This window comes from Mesoplodon bidens (genome assembly GCF_964165515.1).
Source record: "Mesoplodon bidens genome assembly, chromosome: 3".
NCBI lineage: Eukaryota > Metazoa > Chordata > Mammalia > Artiodactyla > Ziphiidae > Mesoplodon > Mesoplodon bidens.
In genome coordinates this window covers 56,096,058-56,119,354 of record NC_138178.1, presented here as the reverse complement: position 1 = coordinate 56,119,354, position 23,297 = coordinate 56,096,058, and the positions used below count along the sequence as shown (strand labels likewise).

The 23,297-nt window shown below is 45.7% G+C and overlaps 1 protein-coding gene across 2 annotated transcripts in view; it reads right to left on the bottom strand.

Moving 5' to 3' along the window:
- Nucleotides 1-23,297, bottom strand: part of MAP2K1 (mitogen-activated protein kinase kinase 1) — a 79,855-nt gene that overhangs the window by 38,881 nt on the left and 17,677 nt on the right. For both annotated transcript variants that reach the window (XM_081228517.1, XM_081228518.1), the window contains exons 2-3: nt 5,215-5,425; nt 3,463-3,609 (exon numbers count right to left, since the gene is read on the bottom strand). In XM_081228517.1, the coding sequence (XP_081084643.1) occupies nt 3,463-3,609; nt 5,215-5,425 (358 nt within the window). The remainder of the gene's footprint in view (nt 1-3,462; nt 3,610-5,214; nt 5,426-23,297) is intronic.

Genomic DNA, 23,297 nt, shown 5'->3' with positions numbered 1-23,297 from the left:
ATCCCTAAAGAGAAGTGGCAGCCAGTGGTCAGAGAATTTTCCTATCACAACAGCCAGTGCAGGAGTTCTCCTGCAGAAGGGCTTGCTCAGGGACCAAGGAAGGGGTGAGAGGGCCCAGCCTAGAGCAAAAAGCTACTCTGGGGCATGGCTACTTGAACTTCAGGCCACAACTGCTTCCTTACAGGGTCCCGTACCTGGCAACTCTGAGCCTCTCCACTAGTGTTAACAGACAGTTCCAGCTGCCCTCTGAGCTTATGTATACCCAGGAACAGAAGGCCCTAACTCTCTCTTGAGCCCTAACTCTCTCTTGAGCTCTGACCATGCGCTCTCCCATCCTGCTTCCCTTATCCAGTCATTCAACACATACCACCTAATAGGTGCCCTACACTCTGCTTGGCCCTCAGAAAGGTTTTGACCCTCTCAGTCTCTGACAGCCAGTTTTCCACACTCAGGCCTCCCACAGTAATTCCAGAGATATCTTCTGCTTCAGGGACTTACGTGGGAGGATCTCAATATCCCCAGAGAGCTAAATCCATGGGGGAAAACAACTGACCTGCAGGTACTAGAAACGGGCCAAGAGAATGGGAAACCAACCCTTGTGACGTCCTGTGTCATCTCCTCCGCCAGGAGGGAAAGGCTAGACGAGGGAAAGGCTGGACAAGGACAAGGAGCACGAGGCTGTGATCAATGTCTATGAATACAGAGTGAAGAAAGGATTCCAGAATGAGGAAGCCTCAACACAGGTCAATTTAAGACAGACAGAAAGACTGAACTCCACATGGCAAGAGGTCACATAAGGCCAGTAAAAGAGGTTCCAGCAGGATCTGAATAAATGAATAGGGCACTGACTATCAACGTTTAGGGCCTGATCTTAACCTCTGAAGCAAGCACCCTGGAGTTCAACCATGCTCAAACCTACAGATAGCCTCCTGGTTCCTCTATTAAAGGGAGAGGAACAGAACCTGGAGGTTACTTAAGAAAGAATTTCTGATAGTTCAGAAGACAGCAGGCATGAGGTGATGCATACCTGGTGCTCAGAAGCCCTCACGTCCACACTGATACTCCTCACTTGAGAAGGCCCTAGAACACAGCCATGCGGCCTGTGAACAGCTCTGGGGGCAGAGACGCTGCTCTCAATGGTTCCATCCCCTCAGCAGCTCATGTGGCACTTTGCCCTAACAGGCACTAAAGTAAGTGTTTGTGAAGCTGAACCCATGTTGATTAACTAATGTAATCAAGTGACTGGCTACAAGTGCCAAAAACCATAGAAACACAGAATGTTAGCATGGGGAGGGGTCCCTAGAGAACATCCAGTCCAAACATTTCTCTGCAGAAATGAGAAAATCTTGATAGAGTATATGACTTACATTATGTAATGGAGAGACTATGAAATTTAAAGAAAGCGGACCTGGTTAGAGACACTGGTTACAGCTCAGCTCTGACACTTACTGGTTATATAACTTAGACTAATTACTAAACCTCTCAAGGCCTTGTTCTCTCCATCTACCAACTGGGGGTGGGGGTGGGGGTCAATCCATGTCATATGACAGGGCTGATGTGATTAAGAAGTCACATAACATGAAAAGGACCCAACAAGTGGTAGAAGATGGAAAAGCTAGTTACTATTATGTCCAGCCATGCCACCACCCATCTTCCGTTATTTTGGCAAGACCCAAGAGGAAAAAAGGCTACTCTGGCCTCTCTTGTTTTATCACTGGTTGACCACCATCACCTCTACCCTCTTCCCCTTCTAGTTTCCAAGGACCTCCAGTGCCATTTACACATCTTCATCCAACTCTTGGGCTAAAGCTGGAAAACCAACCATCATCAGCACAAAGAGCACAAGAAACCCGAAGGATAAGGAGCAGCCCCCTCCCCCTGCCCTACCCCGCCCCACCAAAGGGAGGTTAAAACCCAAGTGGACAATAATCAGCACCCCAGGCCTGGGCTAGGACCAAGCCAGAAACATTCACATGCTTCCCACAGAGACTGTTTCACTCTCCTTGAAGCAAGAAGGAACGAGAGCTTTCTCAGTGACCTTCAGACGCACAGAAGACATTTTCAGAATCTACGTGCCATATGGCGCCACAGAAGTCAGCACATGACTGCAACACTGTGTATGGCACTTCTTGATCATTGAAATGAAGAGATGTTCAAAATAATGGGGGCACCAGCAAGGGACAAACTTCTCAGGAGGGTTCTCCTGGAGTTCATTAAGACCAGGCCCTGGGGCTCTCATTCCAGAGGTGAAGGCAGGTCTACAGAGTCAGGAAGGAAGTGGAGAAGTTGCTGAGGGACACTAGGCTGGACTGAAAGCAGAGCAACCACGAAGCATGTAGACTCAATCATGTCAGCCCTTGTCTCTGAACTGTCAGCCCCAGTGAGAATAAAGCAAAAGCTAAAGTTGGCAGAAGGCATGCTCTGAGTCACACAGTGTGCTGGAAAATCCTCACTACAACGAGGCAGGTATAATGATGGCCATTTTATAGATGAGGAAACTGAGAATCAGAAAGATAAAGAAACTTGCCCAAGGTCATGACAAGAAGGTGACAATCTGCAAACAAATAATTACTGAGCACCTGCTGTGGCTTTGGAGACACAATGGCAAACAAGACAAGGTGTCCACTTGGATTTTTGTGGAGAAGGGAGATATGAATAAACATCTTAGATTCCAAAGTTCCCTGTGCCATGCTGCCTATTGGGGACAGAAAAGCATTAGCAACCATGAAGCCAGCCTCTTTGAAATTCTGGCCATCAAGGATGGAAACAGAGCCCTAGTCACTATCCGGTAGATTCAACAAAGTACACTGGGGTCAGACAGCCTTGGTTTAAATTCTACCAATTCTACTTACCAGCTGTATGACCTTGGGTAAGTTATTCCATTTCTCTGTGCCTCAGTTTCCTCATTTTTAAAATGTAGATAATGTACCCAACTCAATAGGTGTTATAAAAATGTAATAACATAGTAATTTGCTTAGGGTAGTGCTTGATATGATATACACCCAATAATACTAGCTTATCAGTAATAGTTTTGCTAACCCTGCTCTTAAAGCCAGTTATAAACTCTCTGAAAACAGGGACTGTTTCACTTATCTTCGTAACCCCAGAACATGTACCTAGCACACAGCATGGCATGTAATAAATGGATTTAAACTATATTAAGCAGATTTTACCCATATCAAAATCTTGGGGTCAAGAAAACTGGGAGATGTGCTCTTGGTACAACCACCAGGGACACCTGATTGCTGCCACCTCTCTTTGAAGAGACAGGGACCTAGGAAGGAGGCCTGTCATCTTCTTGGCTATTCCAACTTCTACAGCCAGGCTTCCCACATGCCCAAGACAGTGATCTGGATCCAGGGAGGAACAAGGAAGCAGCCAGTCACATCTCAGACCAAAGATTAGACCAGAGCCACCCACTTTCCAGGCCACTGCTTCAGAGGCTGACAGGTTGCCACATACCATGTGCTCCATGCAGATACTGATCTCGCCATCACTGTAGAATGCACCGTAGAAGCCCACAATGTAAGGGGAGTTGCACTCATGTAGAACCTGCAGCTCCCGTATGATCTGGTTCCGGATTGCAGGTTTGATCTCCAGATGAATTAGCTGGGAAAAGAAGGGTAGAAGGAAGAGAAGCTTTAAAAATATATGGATGGGGCTCCCCTGGTGGCGCAGTGGTGGGGAGTCCGCCTGCCGGTGCAGGGGACACGGGTTTGTGCCCCGATCCGGGAAAATCCCGCATGCCGCGGAGTGGCTGGGCCCGTGAGCCATGGCCGATGGGCCTGCGCGTCCGGAGCCTGTGCTCCGCAGCAGGAGAGGCCATAGCAGTGGGAGGCCTGCATACCGCAAAAAAAAAAAAAAAAAATATATATATATATATATATATATGGATGATGGATGGGTGGATGGATGGATAGGAGCTTTCTTAAATGCTTAAACTCTTAAAGGTAGGAAGAGAGGAAACAGGCAAGTTTTAACAAACAAGTTTCTGCCCAACCAGAGCACTGAGTGCCAACACACCAAGGCAGGTGTTGGCACTGGAGGAGTGGCCAGCTGTGCCTCTACTCCTGGAAGGCAAGACTGGGGAAGAGGGGGCTCACCCCTCCCAAGAACAGAAGGACCTGTGAAACTGGGAGATACGGGGAAAGTGGCCTTAAGGACTTGGTTGAAACTAAAGGGTTGTAGGACCAGAAAGGTATGAGGAACTGGGTCTGCCAATCTAGGCTGCCCTAGAGATTTACCCTTGACTTTAGGGGTCTGATGTGGTTGAGATTTAGCCAAGGCCTTAGAGGCCACCTTATGTTCCCCGCCCCCCCACCCCCAATGTTGTCCCTTGTTTCAGCTCGGGAGACAGGTGACAGATACATGAAATGGCTACCGGATAAGGCTGAGCTTCTAAAAAGAGCCATTGACAATGAGTGTCAGAGGACATGGAAGCAGTGGTTACCAGCATGGGTGGGAGCAGCTAGTGAAGGCTAGACAGGAGGTGGGCCTTGAAGATGGGCAGTGTTTGAAAAGATGGAAGGAGTAGCATGAGCAAAAATATGTGGACAGAAATGAACATGGTGTGCTGTGAAACACGGAAGAGTCCAACCTCGCTGTCCAGAAAGAGGAGGACCCAGGGTCACCAGGAAGGGAAGTTCAGCTCAAAGACCACATGCCATGTTGGGGAGCCAAGACGTTATACTGCAGGGAGATGATGGGGAACCGCTGGCAGGGGTGGAACTCGAAGAAACAACATGAAATCAGTGTTTTTTCTGTGTCCCTGGGGCTGGGTAAATGAAAGCAGTTTCTGATCTTGATAAATGGCAAACCAGCATCTCAGATTTCTTTCCAGGGCACACAGAAAACTAACAAATGGTCACTTGCTGTTATTTTCCAGTCTGGGCAGCAGGATAAATACCCTAACACATCATGAGTGTGTTTATCTATAATCTAATAGATAACATGAGTTCAAAATTCAAACAGCACAAAAGGGTACTGAATGAAGTCAGTTTTCCTTCCACCTTTGTCTCCAGGCCCCCAGGTCTTCTAAAAGGTAATCCAATTACCTGTTCACCAAGGCAAGCTTGATTCAGTCCTTTTTTTTTTTTTTTTTAAAGTGCCCTCACCTTTCTGGCCATAACCAGACCGGATGGCTTGTGGGAGACCTTGAACACCAAGGCAAGCTTGATTCAGTCCTTTTTTTTTTTTTTTTTAAAGTGGCCTCACCTTTCTGGCCATAACCAGACCGGACGGCTTGTGGGAGACCTTGAACACCACACCTCCATTGCCAGCACCCAGCTCACTGATCTTCTCAAAGTCATCATCCTTCAGTTCTCCCACCTTCTGTTTCTGGGTTAGGAATGCCTCAAGGCGCTTCCGCTGCTGTTCATCGAGCTCCAGCTCCTCCAGCTTCTTTTGCAAGGCCTCCAGGTTGGTCCTGTCCCAAAGTAGGAAGCACGGGTCAACACTGTCATCAGAGAAGTCCACCCAGAGGAGCACCCTTGCTGTGGAGAGCTCCAGCTCTGGGGCCAGAGGGAGAACTGATCGAGGCAGCTCGGGGGAAGGTCCCATCTGCTGTGGCTCTATCCCCTGCACTCCGCCACCCCACACAACTCACCACAGACACACTTCCCCTCTCAAGGCCTGCTCTCCTCATTTCTAAAATAGGGGAATTAGTTCTCTCTCAGTATGCTATGAGCCTACGAGACGAACTGCAGAATCTACTAAAATCCAGAGTAAGCCACCTTAATTTGTTTTAAAACCCCAGTATCAAAAGACCCACTAGGGGCTTCCCTGATGGCGCAGTGGTTGAGAGTCCGCCTGCCGATGCAGGGGACACGGGTTCGTGTCCCGGTCTGGGAAGATCCCACATGCCACGGAGTGGCTAGGCCCGTGAGCCATGGCCGCTGAGCCTGCGCTCCGCAACAGGAGAGGCCACAACAGTGAGAGGCCCACGTATGGGAAAAAAAAAAAAAAAAAAAGACCCACTAGTGTTGGTTTTAACAACACCATATACAAAATAAAATCTATTTCCTAAAACCACTAAATTGAAACCAAAGCACATTATCAAAACAGGCTCTAAACTGAATCACAATAGAAACCCTCCCTTCCAATGTGATCAGATCAGGAACAAGGTCAATCAAAATAGAGCAAAAAGGATACACCTAAATTTTTATTTTTGCAAAACATATGAAAGTGCATTCATTCACCCACGGGCTAACACAAGGCGAGGCCCTCTCTTTAAGAGCCCCACATCATCTTTCTTACATGAACCAGAAGAGAATACAATGTCTATAATTTCCAAATACCGATTCTTTAGCATAAAAATGTAGACACAGTAATCTCAGAATAAAACTTTAAGAGGGGTTTCCCTGGTGGCGCAGTGGTTGAGAGTCCGCCTGCCGATGCAGGGGGCGCGGGTTTGTGCCCCGATCTGTGAGGTTCCCACGTGCTGTGGAGCGGCTGGGCCCATGAGCCACTGCCGCTGGGCCTGCATGTCCAGGGTGTGTGCTCCGCAATGGGAGAGGCCACAACAGTGAGAGGCCCGCATACCGCAAAAAAACAAAACAAACAAAAAAAACCTTTCATTTTAAGAGTTTGATGACTTCCCCCAATTTTAATGCTCACTTAATTTAACAGTATTTTTTTAAATTACCATTTCTTATTTATTTATTTGTGGCTGCGTTGGGTCTTTGTTGCTGTGCGTGGGCTTCTCTAGTTGCAGTGAGAGGGGGCTACCCTTCATTGCAGTGCATGGCTTCTCATTGCGGTGGCTTCTCTCATTGCGGAGCACGGGCTCTAGGTGCGCAGGCTTCAGTAGTTGTGGCACGCGGGCTCAGTAGTTGTGGCTCAGGGGCTCTAGAGCACAGGCTCAGTAGTTGTGGCGCACGGGCTTAGCAGCTCCGCGGCATGTGGGATCTTCCTGGACCAGGGATCGAGCCCATGTCCCCTGCATTGGCAGGCGGATTCTTAACCACTGCGCCACCAGGGAAGTTCCTGACAGTAAGTTTTTTAGTGACCTGGACTCACTGAGTAATTCCACAGCTTTTAACTAGTATTCATAGGTGGGGGGGGGGGGAGAGAAAAAACCACTTCGTTTGCACTCATATTTCATCAGTTTCTCTGATATTTAAATACATACATTACTTAATTACAATACCAGCTACAACGGTACAAATGACTTTCGGAACAAACCGGCTCTTGGTAAGCACATAATTCAACCAGTGGGTGCCGGAGTGAGTGGGTATGGCAGACAGCAGCCTACTAGTGTGTTTTACATAAAGAACTGAAGTGTTCATTATTCCTGGGAGCTTGTTAAGAGAAGGGTGGTAAAGAGAGATTCCACCGTGTTTCATTTGACTTTTGTCCCTAGTCTAAACAAATAACACAGGTGACAAGACAGGCAGTCACTACACATCAGAATGTTGGTGACCCCCTTCCCTCAATATACACACCATTTCTGAGCTTGGGGGTAGGAGCAAGCATAATCTTCCACTCTTCATTCACACTCGAAACCTTAAGAAGGCAAGGAGATGGAGACCCAATGCCTCCCCGGGATATGGGAGGATCCAATACTGCCTTACAAATAACACAGTACGTGGGGCCAAAGAGGACACAAGGCTGACTTTCCCAATCTTCCTCACTGGGTAACTCTGGGGGGAAGAAGCCTGGTGCCTGGTTCCCCCCAAAATTTGTAAGTTGAAACCCTAACCCCCAATGTAACTACGTTTAGAGATAGGATTTTTAGAAGGTAATTAAGGTTAAATAAGGTCATATGGGTAGAGTCCTAATCAGATAGGATTGATAGCCTTTTAAGAGAGGTGGCCTTCCCCTTACACACGCCAAGGGAAGGCCATGTGAGGACACAGCAAGAAGGCAGCTGCCTGCAAGCCAGGAAGAGAGGCCTCACCAAAACCCAACCATGCTGGCAACCCAACCAGTCCTCATCTTGGACTTCAAGCCTCCAGAGCCATGAGAAAATTAATTTCTGTTGTTTAAGCCACCCAGTCTATGGCATTTTGTTATGTAGCCTGAGCAGACTAAGACAGCTGGTCAATATTCTCATCCTGCTAAAAGGTTCAACTCAGTCTCACTGCTACCCACAGTCCCTCAGGTGTGGGGACTGGAACCAGTGTGGCTGGGAGTGCACAGTGCACACCCTCTGGTTTCCTTTCTCTAAGGTCTCTCCACAAAGGAGCCCATTGATGACAACATTTAGTAACACATGTCAAATACAGACAGACCCTACAGCTAAAACTTGGATGAGGTTACAGCCACCGGGAGGGCTCAGCAGTCTGACTGGAAATGCAGACTCCAAAAGCTGCTGTCAAGAACACACACACACACACACATCACACATCACACTGAATGTGTACGAGAGAGAGAGGGAAGGAGGGCTAGATGAAAGGACAATCACTCTCCTTATAACACTGTACTTTTTAAAGTGTTTTACGTGCATTAATGCATTTAATCCACAACCTTACGATTACAACACATAGCAAACTCAAGCACAGACAGGTGAAGTAACTTATCCAAGGTTGCACATCTAAGTGGCAGAGCCAGGATTCAAACCTGGGCAGAGAGAATCTCTAACCTTAATCATGATGCTATATTACCTCTTCAAAAAGTTCAATACCTCCAAGGGAGGCAACTTGCAAACATGGGTAGGATCCTAGTGTGGAGCACGTAACACACCAGGGCTCAATCAGACATGAAAATGGTGTACCCACAGGAAGAGTCCTTTGCCCCAGATGCAATCCTGTCTCCCCTGTACATCAATCTGAACAACTGCCTGCAAGTAACACTGGCCGCAAGAAACCACACCCATTTGGGGGGGGTGGGGGGTTGGGATGGTGGGAGGGATGCTGACTCTGCTCATTTTCCTGACTCTGCAGAAATAAGGAATTCTCCCACCTTCGGGGGAAAAAAACCCTAAGTCTGGGCTTTGTGCCACCTTCCTCCCCACCCCTCTCCTATGCTCCATGGTCCAACCGCCTACCCCATCAGCTAAGGAACTGGCTTCTAATTTGTGCTTTCAGAGGGTGGAGCCAGGGAGAGAAGAGACACTTATGGTGGCAAGACTTTCCTAATGGAGGTGGGGGGGGACAGAGTTGCCAAATTAACAAGTCATTAGTAATCAGGAATCCCGGATTCTTATCCCAAATTGGAAAACAACTAGCTGTGTGACCATGAACAAGTCATTTAACTCGACACACCTGTTTTCTCTTCTGTAAAATGGGGTAACAAGATGCTTACTTCACCAGGAGAGGATCAAAATAAAAAACGAATGGGACGAAACACTGGAATTTTGACACATTTCTACACAAATGTTAAGGCAGGTGGGAGTGGGTTGGAAGATGAGGAGGAGCCACAGCAGCAACAGCAGGATTCAAAAATTACTGTTTTTCCTGTAATTTAATAATTATTAAAAGCCCCTAAAAATTTTTCAGAGAATGAAAGACAAAAGATTTTATCTGAAGGTGAAAGGAAAATTCTGGCATCAAAATGACTTTCATGACTCATTAAAAAGAAATCCATCAATGAGGTATCAGTATTCAGTACTGCTTCCTCTCACCCAGGGAGTGGATGGTGTTCAACAGGGCTCACTTGTACCCTCCCAAGGTGAAAGGCTTCAAGCAAAGGAAACAGGAAGAGTGGCCCTTCACCCCTCAACCACACCACAAATCTCCGAAACTCAGAGGACAAGAACCGGCCTCCTTCACAATCTTTGGTTTTAACTGAAATCAGCAAAATCAGAAGTAGGGATTGAGAAAAGAAACTGCAGCCCAGCACAATACATCTCTGACACACACAGCCCTCTCCAGGGACCAGCTGTGATGGCTCCGACCCCTATCACATTCCCCACAGCAGAAAGGAAACGACACGCTGTAACATGAATTCTGCACCAGGGCTGTCTTACAGTAAACACAAGTTCATCCAGATACAAGATTATAGGCTTGAAATGGGAACGCAGAGGAAAAACAAGGAACTTGGAGAAAAACACAGGTTGTCATTTGTGTTCTGAAAACACCAGGAAGGCACAATGAAATGGGTGGGGAAAGGATGATCCTGGGCAAGAACTTCTCCTTCCCTCTCATCTCACCCATCTGCTCAGCCTAATTACACTACCACAGCAGGAATCTTTCATTCGTGGCTCAATGGCTCAAATCAAGAAGCAGTATAAAATGTGGCACAGAGAGGGACCTTAAAGACCACCCCATCCAACCTATTTTACAAGTGAGGAAACGGAGGTCCAGAAAGGACAAAGTCACACAGCTTATTGGTGGCCGGTCTCCCGACTCCTGAAATAGAGCTCCTTTCAAGGTGCCACACTGCCACCTCCAACTCTGATGGTCACTGCAACGGGAAGCTGACCTAAAGGAATGACTGAAGGGGGAGAGAGGCAATGTCCAGACCAAGGAATGGGGTCTTCAAACTGCCACACACCAAACAGAAATGGGCCACAAATGCATGCCAAACACCAGCCAGCTGTCTGTCACCAACCTGAGCAAGGCTGCTACAGGTGGCAGGCCCCACCTTCACCGGGAGGAAGCACAGAGGGAAGAGCAGGGGATGACAACAAATCACTGTGCTGGAAGGAGAGAAAGGGTCCCAGTGCAGCTGGGTCTCCTCACCAGAGAGCCCAAGGAGTTGTGAAGTTCTCCCTTCCCTGTGGCATTTGGCAAGAGGGCAGGGAAGAAAGAGGGAAGGAAAGGCAGAAAGACCCAAGCTAAGAGGGAACAGCACCCAGAGACTAAGGCTGCAACCCTCTGATCTACACCCTATACCATTCCCATCTGAGATATCTTGGGAGTTACCTCCTTTTCTGGTCCTTAGTTTCCATACCCATAAAAAAAAAGTATATGGGGAGTAGGGTGGGGAGTTTGTCTAGATGTCTCTAAGGAAGTCTGTTAACGTGACAGCCAGCTGAGGAAGTGCAGAATAAGGCTGAGGATGTAATCAGGTTGAGGAGCTTCAACCGGGTAGGTGAGGGGAGAGGAGGAGAATGTGAGGAAAAGAGAAGAACTGGCATCAGGGGTCTCTATACAGTCAAACCACAGACAGCAGGAGATGAGAGGGGTTACAAAGAGTAATAAGAAAGGAAAGGAGAATGGGCCTGAATGAGGAAGGCAAGGGGGCCAAAGGTGTAGCTTACCAACTTCCAGACTCCAACTAAACTAGCCCATCTGTGTTAGAGAGTGTAGGTGCGCCAACCAGGAACAGCCCCAGACAACATGGTGGAGAGCGGCTTATACCCTCACACACCTCAATCCTGTAGGCCACTCAGCGAAGGGCTGGTTAACTAACTAGGCAATAAAATTCTAGGATTATGTATACAGGCTCTGTGAAAGAGGCCAGATGCAAAAGAATACATATGGTGTCATTCCATCTATATAAAATTTAAAACTAATCTAGGCTATTATAAAGTAAAAAAGTGATGCAAACTATCACATACAGAATGGATAAACAACAAGGTCCTACTGTATAGCACAGGGAACTATATTCAATATGCTGTGATAAACCATAATGGAAAAGAATATGAAAAACAATGTATATAACTGAATCACTTTGCTGTATAGCAGAAATTAACACAACATTGTAAATCAACTATACTTTAATATTTTAAAAAATCCAAGAACAAAAAAACAAAAACAAAAAAAAATAAAGTAAAAAAGAGATCACACTTTGGTGGGGGAGGGTAGTAACTAGAAGGGGGCATACGATGCTTAATTTTATGTGTCAATACTTCTGGGCCACAGTGCCTAAGATATTTCGTCAAACATTTTTCTGGATGTCTCTATGAAAATGGTTTTTGGGTTTTTTTTTTTTCGGGGGCGGGGAATGAGATTAAAATTTAAATTGGTAGACTTTGAGTAAAGCAGATTACCCTCCATACCATGAGTGGGCCTCATCCAGTCAGTTGAAGGCCTTAATGGAACAAAGACTGACTTCCCGGGCTTCCCTGGTGGCGCAGTGGTTGAGAGTCCGCCTGCCGATGCAGGGGACACGTGTTCGTGCCCCGGTCTGGGAAGATCCCACATGCCACAGAGCAACTGGGCCCGTGAGCCATGGCCGCTGAGCCTGCGCGTCTGGAGCCTGTGCTCCGCAACGGGAGAGGCCACAACAGTGAGAGGCCCACATACCGCAAAAAAAAAAAAAAAGACTGACCTCCCTGAAGAAGGAATTCTTCCAGCAGATTGCCTTTGGACTCAGGGTGCAACTCTTCCAGGGGTCTCTAGCATGCCAACCTAACCTGATTTAACAGGCTTCCACAATCGCATAAGCCAATTCCTTTAAAAGTTCCAGTCAGTGTCTGTCTGTCTCCTCTCTCTCTCTCAATCTCAGTATCTCTTGATAAGTCAGATCAATCTATCAGTCTTGGAAGCTGTGCTCTGATCTCCTTTTATTCTTTTTTCTCCTCTAGGTGTTTCAGCTTGGATAGTCTTTACTGACCCATCTTCAAGGTCACTGATTCTTTCCTCCGTTCTGTCCCGTCTGCTGATGAGCCTGTTGACCTTTGATGTCATATTCTTTGAAATTTCTATTTGAATCTATTTTTAGTTTCCACCTCCTCTGAAATTCCTCATTTGTTCATTCATGTATGCTGTGTAACTTTAAGATATTGATCATGGTTATTTTAAAGCCCCTGACTGATAAACCCAACATCTGGGTCATCTCTAAGTCTGGTTCTGCTGATTACCTTCTCTCTTGACAATAGGTTGGTTTTTTTCTCTCGTGATTTTTGATGAAACACTGGACACTGTGATGGAACAGAGACTGAGGTAACCTTTATACTTGGTAATGGACATACTCTTCTGTCATACTGTTAGTGTGTGTTAGGCTATTAGTCAAAGTTGAGCTGAGTTGGGGTTTTCTTGTTAATGTTAACACCACAGGCTACAAATTTCTCCAGTGATGGGTCGTATCTTGTGCTTAGAGTGCAGCCTGAGCTGCATAGGTTTTTTTCTCAGTGTTCCTACTCCTCCCTCAGCTTTGAATTGTCCTTAATGCCTGGCCACAGAATGGGGTCTTTCTCCATGCTCTCGGCCCCCTTCCAGGGGTAGACTGCAATTACTTTAATTGAGTGCTAGGCTTATGGTAGGGGTAAAGAAATTCTCTCTTGTCCAGCGTTAGTCTTAAGCAAGCCCTGTGAGCATATACTTCCCCTCCTCTCCGTGGCAGCCGAACTCTATCACATGTCTGTGGCAGTTCTTGGGTAGAACAAAGTTTTCTATACCTCCTCCAGCAATAGTAGACCTTTGTAGATCAGATCTCTGCTTGTTGGTGCTGAGCCTGGCTTTGGGCTTATATTCTAAAGCAGCTATGGGAAGCAATGCTTCAGTGCAGCCATTCTCTTGTATCGTTTATAATGTGCTTCACTGAATTTAGCAGAGGTATTTTTTTCTTTTTCCTTGATGCTGGCTGCTCACAGCTTGGGCACCTACTCTTCTAAGCTTACTGGCAGATGTGTAGCTGAGAAAAACTTCAAAGTCATTGTTCTTGAAAGTAGCCCCCAGACCCACTTCTAGGACCAGAAATATATACAGGAAATCTGCTGCTTCTGGGTCAGTAAAGAGCTGGTCTTTCACAATGGCACATGAAACTACTTGAAAGGAAAAAAACATGCATGTGGCTGCCAGACACTCTATGCTTGGGAAATAGGTGGGAAGGCTCTGGGAGTCAGAAGACCTGGGTTCAACCCTGATGGTAACTTGGTCTGTGAACTTGTGCAAGTCACTTTCCCTCAAGTTTTCTCATAGGTAAAATAGGGGAGTTAAGCTAAGTGGTGTTTAAAGTCCATTTCAGGGTTAAAATTCTCCAATCCTAATATCAGATTCTTCCTGTAGTATTCCAAGGATAGAACTCTGCAGCTAAGTACCAAGGCCATAGACATCTGCAAGCACAGCGGTTGGCTTCCTGTGTTGTATGGTTAGAGACCCTAGTCATTACTTCTTGTCCACATATAAACCCCACTGACAGCTATCCCATCCTCGTTGCTTTTTCCTTTGATACTAAATCAATTGTTTCGTCTTGCCAGGTCTTCTGTGAGAATGCATGCATTTTGACACTACAAGGCCCTTAATGAAATAGTGAAAGGAATACAGACAGCTAAGGGCAGTTTAAGACAATGGTGTGATGGTAAATAAAAGTGACTGCAGAGATTAAATGAGAGTGCAATGTAAAAAAAAGGATGCTGGGATCACCAAAAATGATATTTAATATTTTATGTTGTTGTCAAGTAATTATTGGTGAATAAGATTTGATTTGATAGTACCTACTACTGATTTATTGTATACCTGCTGTATGCCACGTATTCTGCTAAATATGGATGAGCTCCTAAATGCCTAATACCACCATGACGTAATTCCCACTGTTAGCCCCATTTTACTGATGAGATTCCTGCATTTTCATGCAATAATTAAGTAATCTAGAAAAAATGCACAATGTAATTAAATACTACCTTTATTGTCTTTAATTGGTTTCACCACCACTCCCAAAAAAGACTGGAGCGATGACTGTCCCACAGTTCCCCATATTCTCACAAAGGGCTTCGGACACAGATGGCTCTGTAGTTCAGGATATACTGAGCAATCAGGGTAAATTTTATAGGATTTTGAGACCTAAATTGGTCTAGAACAACATATAAAATTTAGATAGCAAAAAAAAGGAGAAACGGCATTCCAATAGGGTCTACAATGTAGACAGTGGTATAGACCCGGGAGTAAGAATATTATAAGTAAAGAGTATTGGGGGAATAAAACTTAAAAGTAAAAAAATCAGGAAATTCCCTGGCGGTCTAGTGGTTAGGACTCCACGCTTTCACTGCCAGGGGTCCTGGTCCAATCCCTGGTCAGGGAACTAAGATCCCACAAGCCAGCGCGGCCAAATTAAAAAAAAAAAAAAAGTTAGAAAATGAGAGTTGGGACAGATGTTTATCTTTGATTTCATTTTAAATCAACTAGCTTCCAAGCCAATAAACAAATGAAAAGTGGAGAGGATGAGTTCAATTAAAAAGAGATAAGAGGGCCTCCCTGGTGGCGCAGTGGTTGAGAGTCCGCCTGCCGATGCAGGGGATACGGGTTCGTGCCCCGGTCTGGGAGGATCCCATATGCCGCGGAGCGGCTGGGCCCGTGAGCTATGGCCGCTGGGCCTGCGCGTCCGGAGCCTGTGCTCCGCAACGGGAGAGGCCACAAGAGTGAGAGGCCCGCATACCGCAGAAAGAAAAAAAAAAAAAAAAAAAAAAAAAAAAAAGAGATAAGAATCCCGTATTCCTATCCTTTAAGAAAACAAACAAAAAAAAAACCCCACTTAGCCCTTGGAATCAAACTGCCTTCTGGAATCATATAAATTACCTTCCCACGGCACGTTTCCGCAGACAGACACGCTGAAAAACACACACATACACAAACACACACACAGACACACACAAAGGAACCTCTGGAGTGACAGGACCACCCACTCACATAGACTCTTCTTAAATACTGAACAACATCCTGAATCAGAGAGGGGGTGTCATACTGTTGCTTGAAAGAACTGACAGCCTATGTTCCTTCCACCCCAGTGGGCAAAATTTGTTTCATATTAGCCACATGTGAATTAATTCCTGAAGGACCAGTCTTCCGTAGAAGCACAAAAAGGAAAGGAAAAAGTGATGGAGTTTGGAGAGAGAGAAAAAAAGATAAGACAGAGGACAAAAAGTGATGCATCACCTTTACTTAATGGGGACAAAAGAGGGATATAACAGTCTGATAAAGAATGAAAATTTAGATGCAGTTAAAAGATGAGCTTCCTAAATGCTAGCCATGGTACACTCATTAACTCATTTATTCCTCACAACATTTAAAAATAGATATGTTGGGACTTCCCTGGTGGTCCAGTGGTTAAGAATCTGCCTTCCAATGCAGGGGACGTGGGTTCAATCCCTGGTCGGGGAACTAAGATCCCACATGCCACAGGGCAACTAAGCCCTCGTGTGCCACAACTAGAGAGCCCACGCACTGCAACTACTGAGCCCACGCCACACGCCACAACTAGAGAGAAGCCGGCACATCACAAATAAAGATCCTGCATGCCGCAACTAAGATCCCATGTGCTGCAACTAAGACCCAATGCAGCCAAATAAATAAATAAATAGTTTAAAAAACAACAACAGCAAAAAATAGACATGTTGTTCCCATTTTACAGATATGGAAATGGAGGCCAGGTGTAGTTAAGTAACTTACCCAAGGCTAGAGTTGGAATTCCAAAGTTTGATCTTTTCTCCACATCAGCTTAAGAGCTCATGCCCTTCAAACAAATCTCCCACTTAGCTCATCCCTAACACCAGGTAATTACCCATTAGTGACCTATTCCTTTGAGGTAAGAACTGCGTTCTGCTAAAAGGTAAAATCCCTGAGAGGACAACAAATTAAATCTACCCAAAAAGGAAATTCTTTCAGCGGAACATCCAAGGCTGATACTTTTTTAAAAAATAAATTTATTTATTTTCTTTATTTATTTTTGGCTGTGTTGGGTCTTTGTTGCTGCGCTCGGGCTTTATCTAGTTGCAGCGAGCGGGGGCTACTCTTCGTTGTAGTGCATGGGTTTCTCATTGCAGTGGCTTCTCTTGTTGCAGAGCACGGACTCCAGGTGCGCGGGCTTCAGCAGTTGTGGCTCGCGGGCTCTAGAGCGCAGGCTCAGTAGTTGTGGCGCACGGGCTCAGTTGCTCCGCAGCATGTGGGATCTTCCCGGACCAGGGCTCGAACCCGTGTCCCCTGCACTGGCAGGCAGATTCTTAACCACTGCACGACCAGGGAAGCCCGGCTGATATATTTTGATTGGGGAGGGAAGGGAAGCAATAGGACACTGCCCAGGTGAAGCACACGGGACAAGCAGTAAACAGTCTGGTGGCATGAGAGCTGGCAGGGATGGGGCAGGAAGTGCTGAAAGGAAGAAAGCACCAAGGATAACCCAGGTAGAAAATTCAATAAACGTGTGGTCACCATCAGAAAAACAAAGGCAGTGCTGGGTCTGGTGGTAGCCACAGAATGGGAGTGGCTGACTGTTCCTGAAAGGACAAGGTGGTGTACTGTGGCCTTATTAAGATGATGTATTTGACCCTACCCATTACCTGCTCTAGAGAAAGACCTTTTAGAAACTCCCTGTGTAGTAATGGTCCATGCTGCTCTGTGAATGAGAGGTGCAGCTTGCTCTTCAGGAAGAAAGGACCCAACGTGACCACAGTCTTACCCAGACCATGAGGACAGCTGAGTCCCCAGGGCAAAAAGACCAACAGCTAGTGCCCAGAAGCACAACTAAGAGCAGTAAGATGCAGTCAGAAGAAACACAGCACTCAAAACATGTCTCCAGTGCTAGTCCATGTTGAGAAATTTTCAATTCTCCAGAGCTGTTTCCCTCCTTAAATACACGACCAACATGTTTGTTACAGCTAGGCCCTTCTCCTTGTCCAAAGTACACACAAGAGAGGTCAGCAAACCTCTCCTCTGAGCACTCATCACCTCTGGGGAAAATCCCACTCCCTAGGTGACTTTCTAGCAACTCTCAGGGAATCCTGAGATCAGGATCAGGGCTAGAAATCCAACCAAGTGCTCAGTTAGGCACTCAACTTCTTAAACTAGAGTGTGGAAAACTACTAGTCAGGCTCTCCAATTAAGAGCAGTTGGCCTCGTGGGGTCAAAACGTAGCTGGTAGAAGTAACATCATGGACCAGAGAGAATGAAATTTAATTAAAACTAAAACTGATAGTGTTTGCTTCCATCTTATAAAAGAAGGTGGAGGGCAGGGAAATAAGTGTTTGTGCGAACAAACACCCTCAGAGCAGAGGACACCAGAGGACCAGAAGGCTGGCCCATAGTTTAAAAGGGCCTGCTCCTGAGCCTTGGCAAAGGCAGAAGCAGGCCTGAACAGCACACAGGGGTGGAGGGGAGAGCTGAATCACGTTGCAGAATAAAATGGGAGAGACTTCTTTTGGGAGTGGCTGTGAAGCAGCAAGAAAGGAAGAAAAGGCTGCACCATGGCCGAGTGGCAAAGGTCATTTAAGCCCAAAGATACCTAATACCACTAGATTTTAAGTTGTCTTTATTGCTATAATACATCCTCTCCACCCCAGACCTTCAGTCCAATCTGCCATGCACACAAATAGCTTTGTGTATATTTTGTTCTTACTGTTGTTGATGGAAACCAGAGAAAGGGGGCCAAATTCCAAGTTTGTTCAACACAGAGCAAAAAGAAGAGAAAAATCACAGGAAGGGAAATGTGAGTCCCAAAGAAGCAGAAGTGACCATGAGAATGTAAGTCTCCAAGACTGCTCTAATCTAGAGGAGTGCAGGGGATAAGGAACTGGAGTAGACATCTAGTTTATAGCTGTGATGTCTACAGATGTGAAAATGCAATGCACATTCATTATGGAGTATCCACAGTGTGACAGGCACCACCTACGCTAGAGGCTAGGGAGGTACAGATGAGGAAGACAAGGTCCCTGCCCTCACCAGGCAGTGTGTGGTGTGTGTGTGTGTGTGTGTGTGTGTGTGTGTAAGAGACAGGGAGACAGAGATGTAGAGATGATAGAGAGAGAGACAGAGAGAGATATCACAGTGCAAGCCAAAAACAGGGAATGGTACTAACAAGTACAGCAACAGCTACGGGGTAAGGGAGACCATAATGCTGAAAGTGAGGTGGGCACAGTGGGGTATGGGAACAGAAAAAAGACAACTCCATCTAAGACGAGGAAGGGAAAGTGAAGGTCAGAAAATGTAATGTCCACGTTTAGACCTGAAAGATATCAGTTGTTGCAACAGAGGGAAAAGCACTCCATCCAGGCTCCATCCCACTGTTGGTGGGACTGTAAATTGGTGCAGCCACTAAGGAAAACAGTATGGAGGTTCCTTAAAAAAATGAAAATTGGAGCTACCATATGACCCAGCAATTACACTCCTGGGTATATATCCAGAAAAAAGAAAACTCTAATTTGAAAATATACATGCACCCCAATGTTCACAGCAGCACTCTTTACAATAGCCAAGACATGGAAACAACCCAATTGCCCACCAACAGACAACTGGCTTAAGAAGATGTGGTACGTGTATACAGTAGAATATTAGCCATAAAAAACAATGAAATATTGCCATTTGCAGCAACGTGGATGGACCTAGAGAATATAAAGCTTAGTGAAATAAGTCAGACAGAGAAAGACAAATACTATATGATATCACTTATGTGTGAAATCTAAAAAATAATACAAATGAATCTATATACAAAACAGAAACAAATTCACAGACATAGAAAACAAATTTATGGTGACCAAAGGGAAGGGAGGGGACAAATCAGGAATAAGGGATTAACAGATACAAACTACGAAACCTAAAACAGATAAGCAACAAGGATTTACTGTATAGCACTGGGAATTATACTCAATATCTTGTAATAACCTATAATGGAATATAATTGTCAAAAAACCAAATCACAACACTATACACCTGAAATTAACACTATTGTAAATCGACTATATTTCAATTAAAAAAAAATTCTAGGGCTTCCCTGGTGGCGCAGTGGTTGAGAGTCCGCCTGCCGATGCAGGGGACACAGGTTCGTGTCCGGGTCCGGGAAGATCCCACATGCCATGGAGTGGCTGGGCCTGTGAGCCATGGCTGCTGAGCCTACGCGTCCAGAGTCTGTGCTCCGCAATGGGAGAGGCCACAACAGTGAGAGGTCCGTGTACCGCAAAAAAAAAAAAAATTCTAGTTTGGAACCTTCATAGAAATAGAGTCAAGAGCTGCACAACTCAGGAGATATTGGCTTCCTTGAGAGAAAGAGTGTGTAGAAACCTAAAGTCTAACAACTGCTGAGTTCAGCTTTCCAGGTCCTTGAAAGTCCACCGGGGAGTTCTCTTTTAGATAATTAACCTCTCATTACCTGGTCCAAAGACCGGCTCATAGAAGCCTTTGACAGTAAAGTCAAATCCAGTCCATCATGCATACCAACTCATTGTAAGGACAGAAGTGTTTCTCTCATAACAAACCACAGTCCTGGAGCCAATTCCTGAACCCAACACTGATTTACATTATTGCTATCTATGCAATACATTTATAAATGATGGTTGCTTTTCCAGTGATGCTTGAAACTCAACAAATTCAATTCACCTATTTCATTTCATATATGCATTACTGAATTCCTGAGGGCTATTTTTATTTGCAAAACTGTACCCTCTGTCAATAATTTGTCTCCAACCTATAACCATGCTCTTTAACAAAAGACACCAAGATTGTGGAACTAACCCGGGTCTGGAGCCCTCCATCCTTGAATGAGATCTCTCACCTGCATTAAATGGAAGTATCCTCTTGTCCTGTGTTACAAAAGACTGTTACGCACTCAGTGAGAGTGTGTTCTGAAACAAATAGCTGAACACATTAACAAGACACTTTTCTAAAACAAACAAACAAAAATACCTTTCTTCTAACTTATTCTTGGTTAAAAAAGAGTGTGACTGTGGATGACACCTCACATTAACTGTGAATCCTCAAAGAGCATTAAAGAATACGCCAATGACTAAGATTAGAAAACAAAATCTACTAAGATGGTACTCCACTGCACATTAAACTTGAGTTATTAGCTGTGGAGAAAAATAAGACAACTGCAAAAACAGCCTTGTCAAGCATTCTTTGGACCTTGGTCACTTTAGGTTAAAATTCTGCAGGCTCTGCCTGGCATTCAAAAGAGAAGCATGTTCTTACAGCAGAAGATAAAAAAGATTTGTCCACCAGGCTCTTCCTCTTCACTTCTTCCCACCCACTTCCTTTTCTTCCAAAGGAGAATGGCTCTCATTTACTCACTGGTTTGCCACATCCTGCCTCAGAAGCTACTTCCTAGGAGCTGCCTGGGCTATTGTGAGAGGAGCTTTAACTCCTTCAGGCCCCCAGACCCTAGGACATTTATGACATCCCTGCCCACCATCATCATTTACAGTCTAGTAACTAGACTCTATTTGATCAGATAATTAATACTACCAACTTTCTTTGTGCTGGCTTGGAATTAAGCACTTTACCTACAACAGAGTCAGGCAGAGGCCACATCTCTTGGTCCTATCTGGGGGCTCCAACTAGCCCAGCTTTGCTTAATCAGTTAAAAAGGACAAAAAGTAGAAATGATTCAAGCACAGGTATCAAGAAACTCAATGCACATAACACTGCATTTGATATCAGTGAAAGCCCAGTGGAGCCAATCTCCTGTCCCACATGAGCTCTGTAAGCTAACACCAATGTTCATTCATTCCATGTTTAGAGACTACCTACTACGCACCAGGCCTGGGCTAAAGATGGGGCATCAAGACTGAACTCCTGATCTCCAGAAGCTCACGGTGCAAGTGGTAAAACACAACAGACATGTGTGAAGATCACCACACATACACACCCCCCCAAGTGGTCTGTCTCCAGAGTAGTTCATGGACAGTCCCACTGGAGCTTTTCCAAGGGAGACCATGCAAACTTTCACGGTCGGAATAATATCTGACTTCAGCCTTCAAGGAGGGGTAGCCTCCCAAGCATTGGCAATAAAATTGGGCGAGAGAGGTTAAGTAATGAGCCCAATCGACATAACAATTTAGGGGTGGAGCCAGGACTCCAACCCCAGCTGTCTGCCTCTGCAGATCACACTCCTGCAGAGCAAGGAGCAGCCACTAAGAGCCAGAACAGAGTTTGTATCTGTGGGGGAGCGCGTCAAGGTATCAAAAGAGGAGCAGGGCATCATTAGCTCCTTTTTTCCCCTAAATTAAAGAGACTTGAGATCTTCGTAGTAAAGAAAATAGAGGAAGATATAGATATATTTTTAAATCAAGAAATCAATAGGGCTTCCCTGGTGGCGCAGTGGTTGAGAGTCCGCCTGCCGATGCAGGGGACACGGGTTCGTGCCCCGGTCTGGGAGGATCCCACGTGCCGCGGAGCGGCTAGGCCTGTGAGCCATGGCTGCTGGGCCTGCACGTCCGGAGCCTGTGCTCCGCAACGGGAGAGGCCACAGCAGTGAGAGGCCCGCGTACCGCAAAAAGAAACCAATAAACACTGACCACCTACTACAGGTGAATCCTATGCAGAGAACTGTTATCTTCTGCTGTCACAGCTGGGCTTCCTGCTAGACACATCATCCAGTGCAGGTCAACTGGCCCCTCTGGCTGGCCAGGCATGTGTGCCCCTCCCCAAAATACCCACTCAGACAATAGGCCCACCCCTAACAAGGGAGGACCAGGGACCAGTTGACGGCACACCAATTGCTGAGCTCCCAAGCATCCCTGAGTCCGCTGGCAGGAGATGTAGAACACTGAAGCTTCTAAGATAAATGAGGAGTATTATTTTTTCACGATCCAGACTTGGACCTACTGTTACATTTTACTAATCTTCAGCAGTCTGAACACCTGACTTTGGATGATGTATCTATTCACCATATTTGAAACATCAAAATAAGATGATTTCTAGAGCCAAAGAGCCAAAAGGTATACCATGAAGAGAAAAATTAACAATAGTTTTTTCTCTCCCTCCACATATACTTACCATACTTCCCTCTTTTTCTTTTTTTCCTGAAAGTTAAATCCTATTAGTCAAAACCACACAGGGTTACCCCTAGGCTGCACTGACTCTACAGAAATCTGTCAAGACTTTAGCTGCCATTATCAAAGATATGTCAAGAGAGGCTGTGAGGGTCAACAGGAAATGAACTCACTCTGTGCTGGGGGCCTTTAACAATGAGCAACTGATCACCTTTATTCATTTTAAACTGAACATACAGACTCTGCCCTACTTGTAAGACAGATCAAAGCACAGGCATTGGGACAGGGCAGAAAACAGCCCCACTCTCAAGAGTAGTCAGGGGCCTCGGACCTCAATTCAGGTGTTCGCCAGCTGTACAACACCAAGTAAGCTTCCCAGCCTCTCTGGACCTCAATCTCTTCACAACACATCCAGGAGACTGAACTATCAAAATCTTTTCCACGTTTAACATATAAGGACATACAGGTGGCTGTGCTTGGGGGAGAAGGAATGAAAGGTGTTGATGGTGAAAAGGATGATTAATGTAACATAATGCTATCCTGGGTCTGGAAATAGCCTGGCCTAGTGCTGCGTTCACCTTATCAGCCTAGATTTATTAGGGGGGCGCAGGAGGGCTGGTGGGTGGGGATCACAGCCACCTACAGTGAAATTAAACTCTTTTCCCAAATGAGTTCTGCTGAAGTGTGATTTATCCAGAGTGTTAAAGTACTTACCAGCAGTATGAAACCATGTTACTGAAATTGTATTACTGCACAAACTTAACTTTTCCCCAAATGT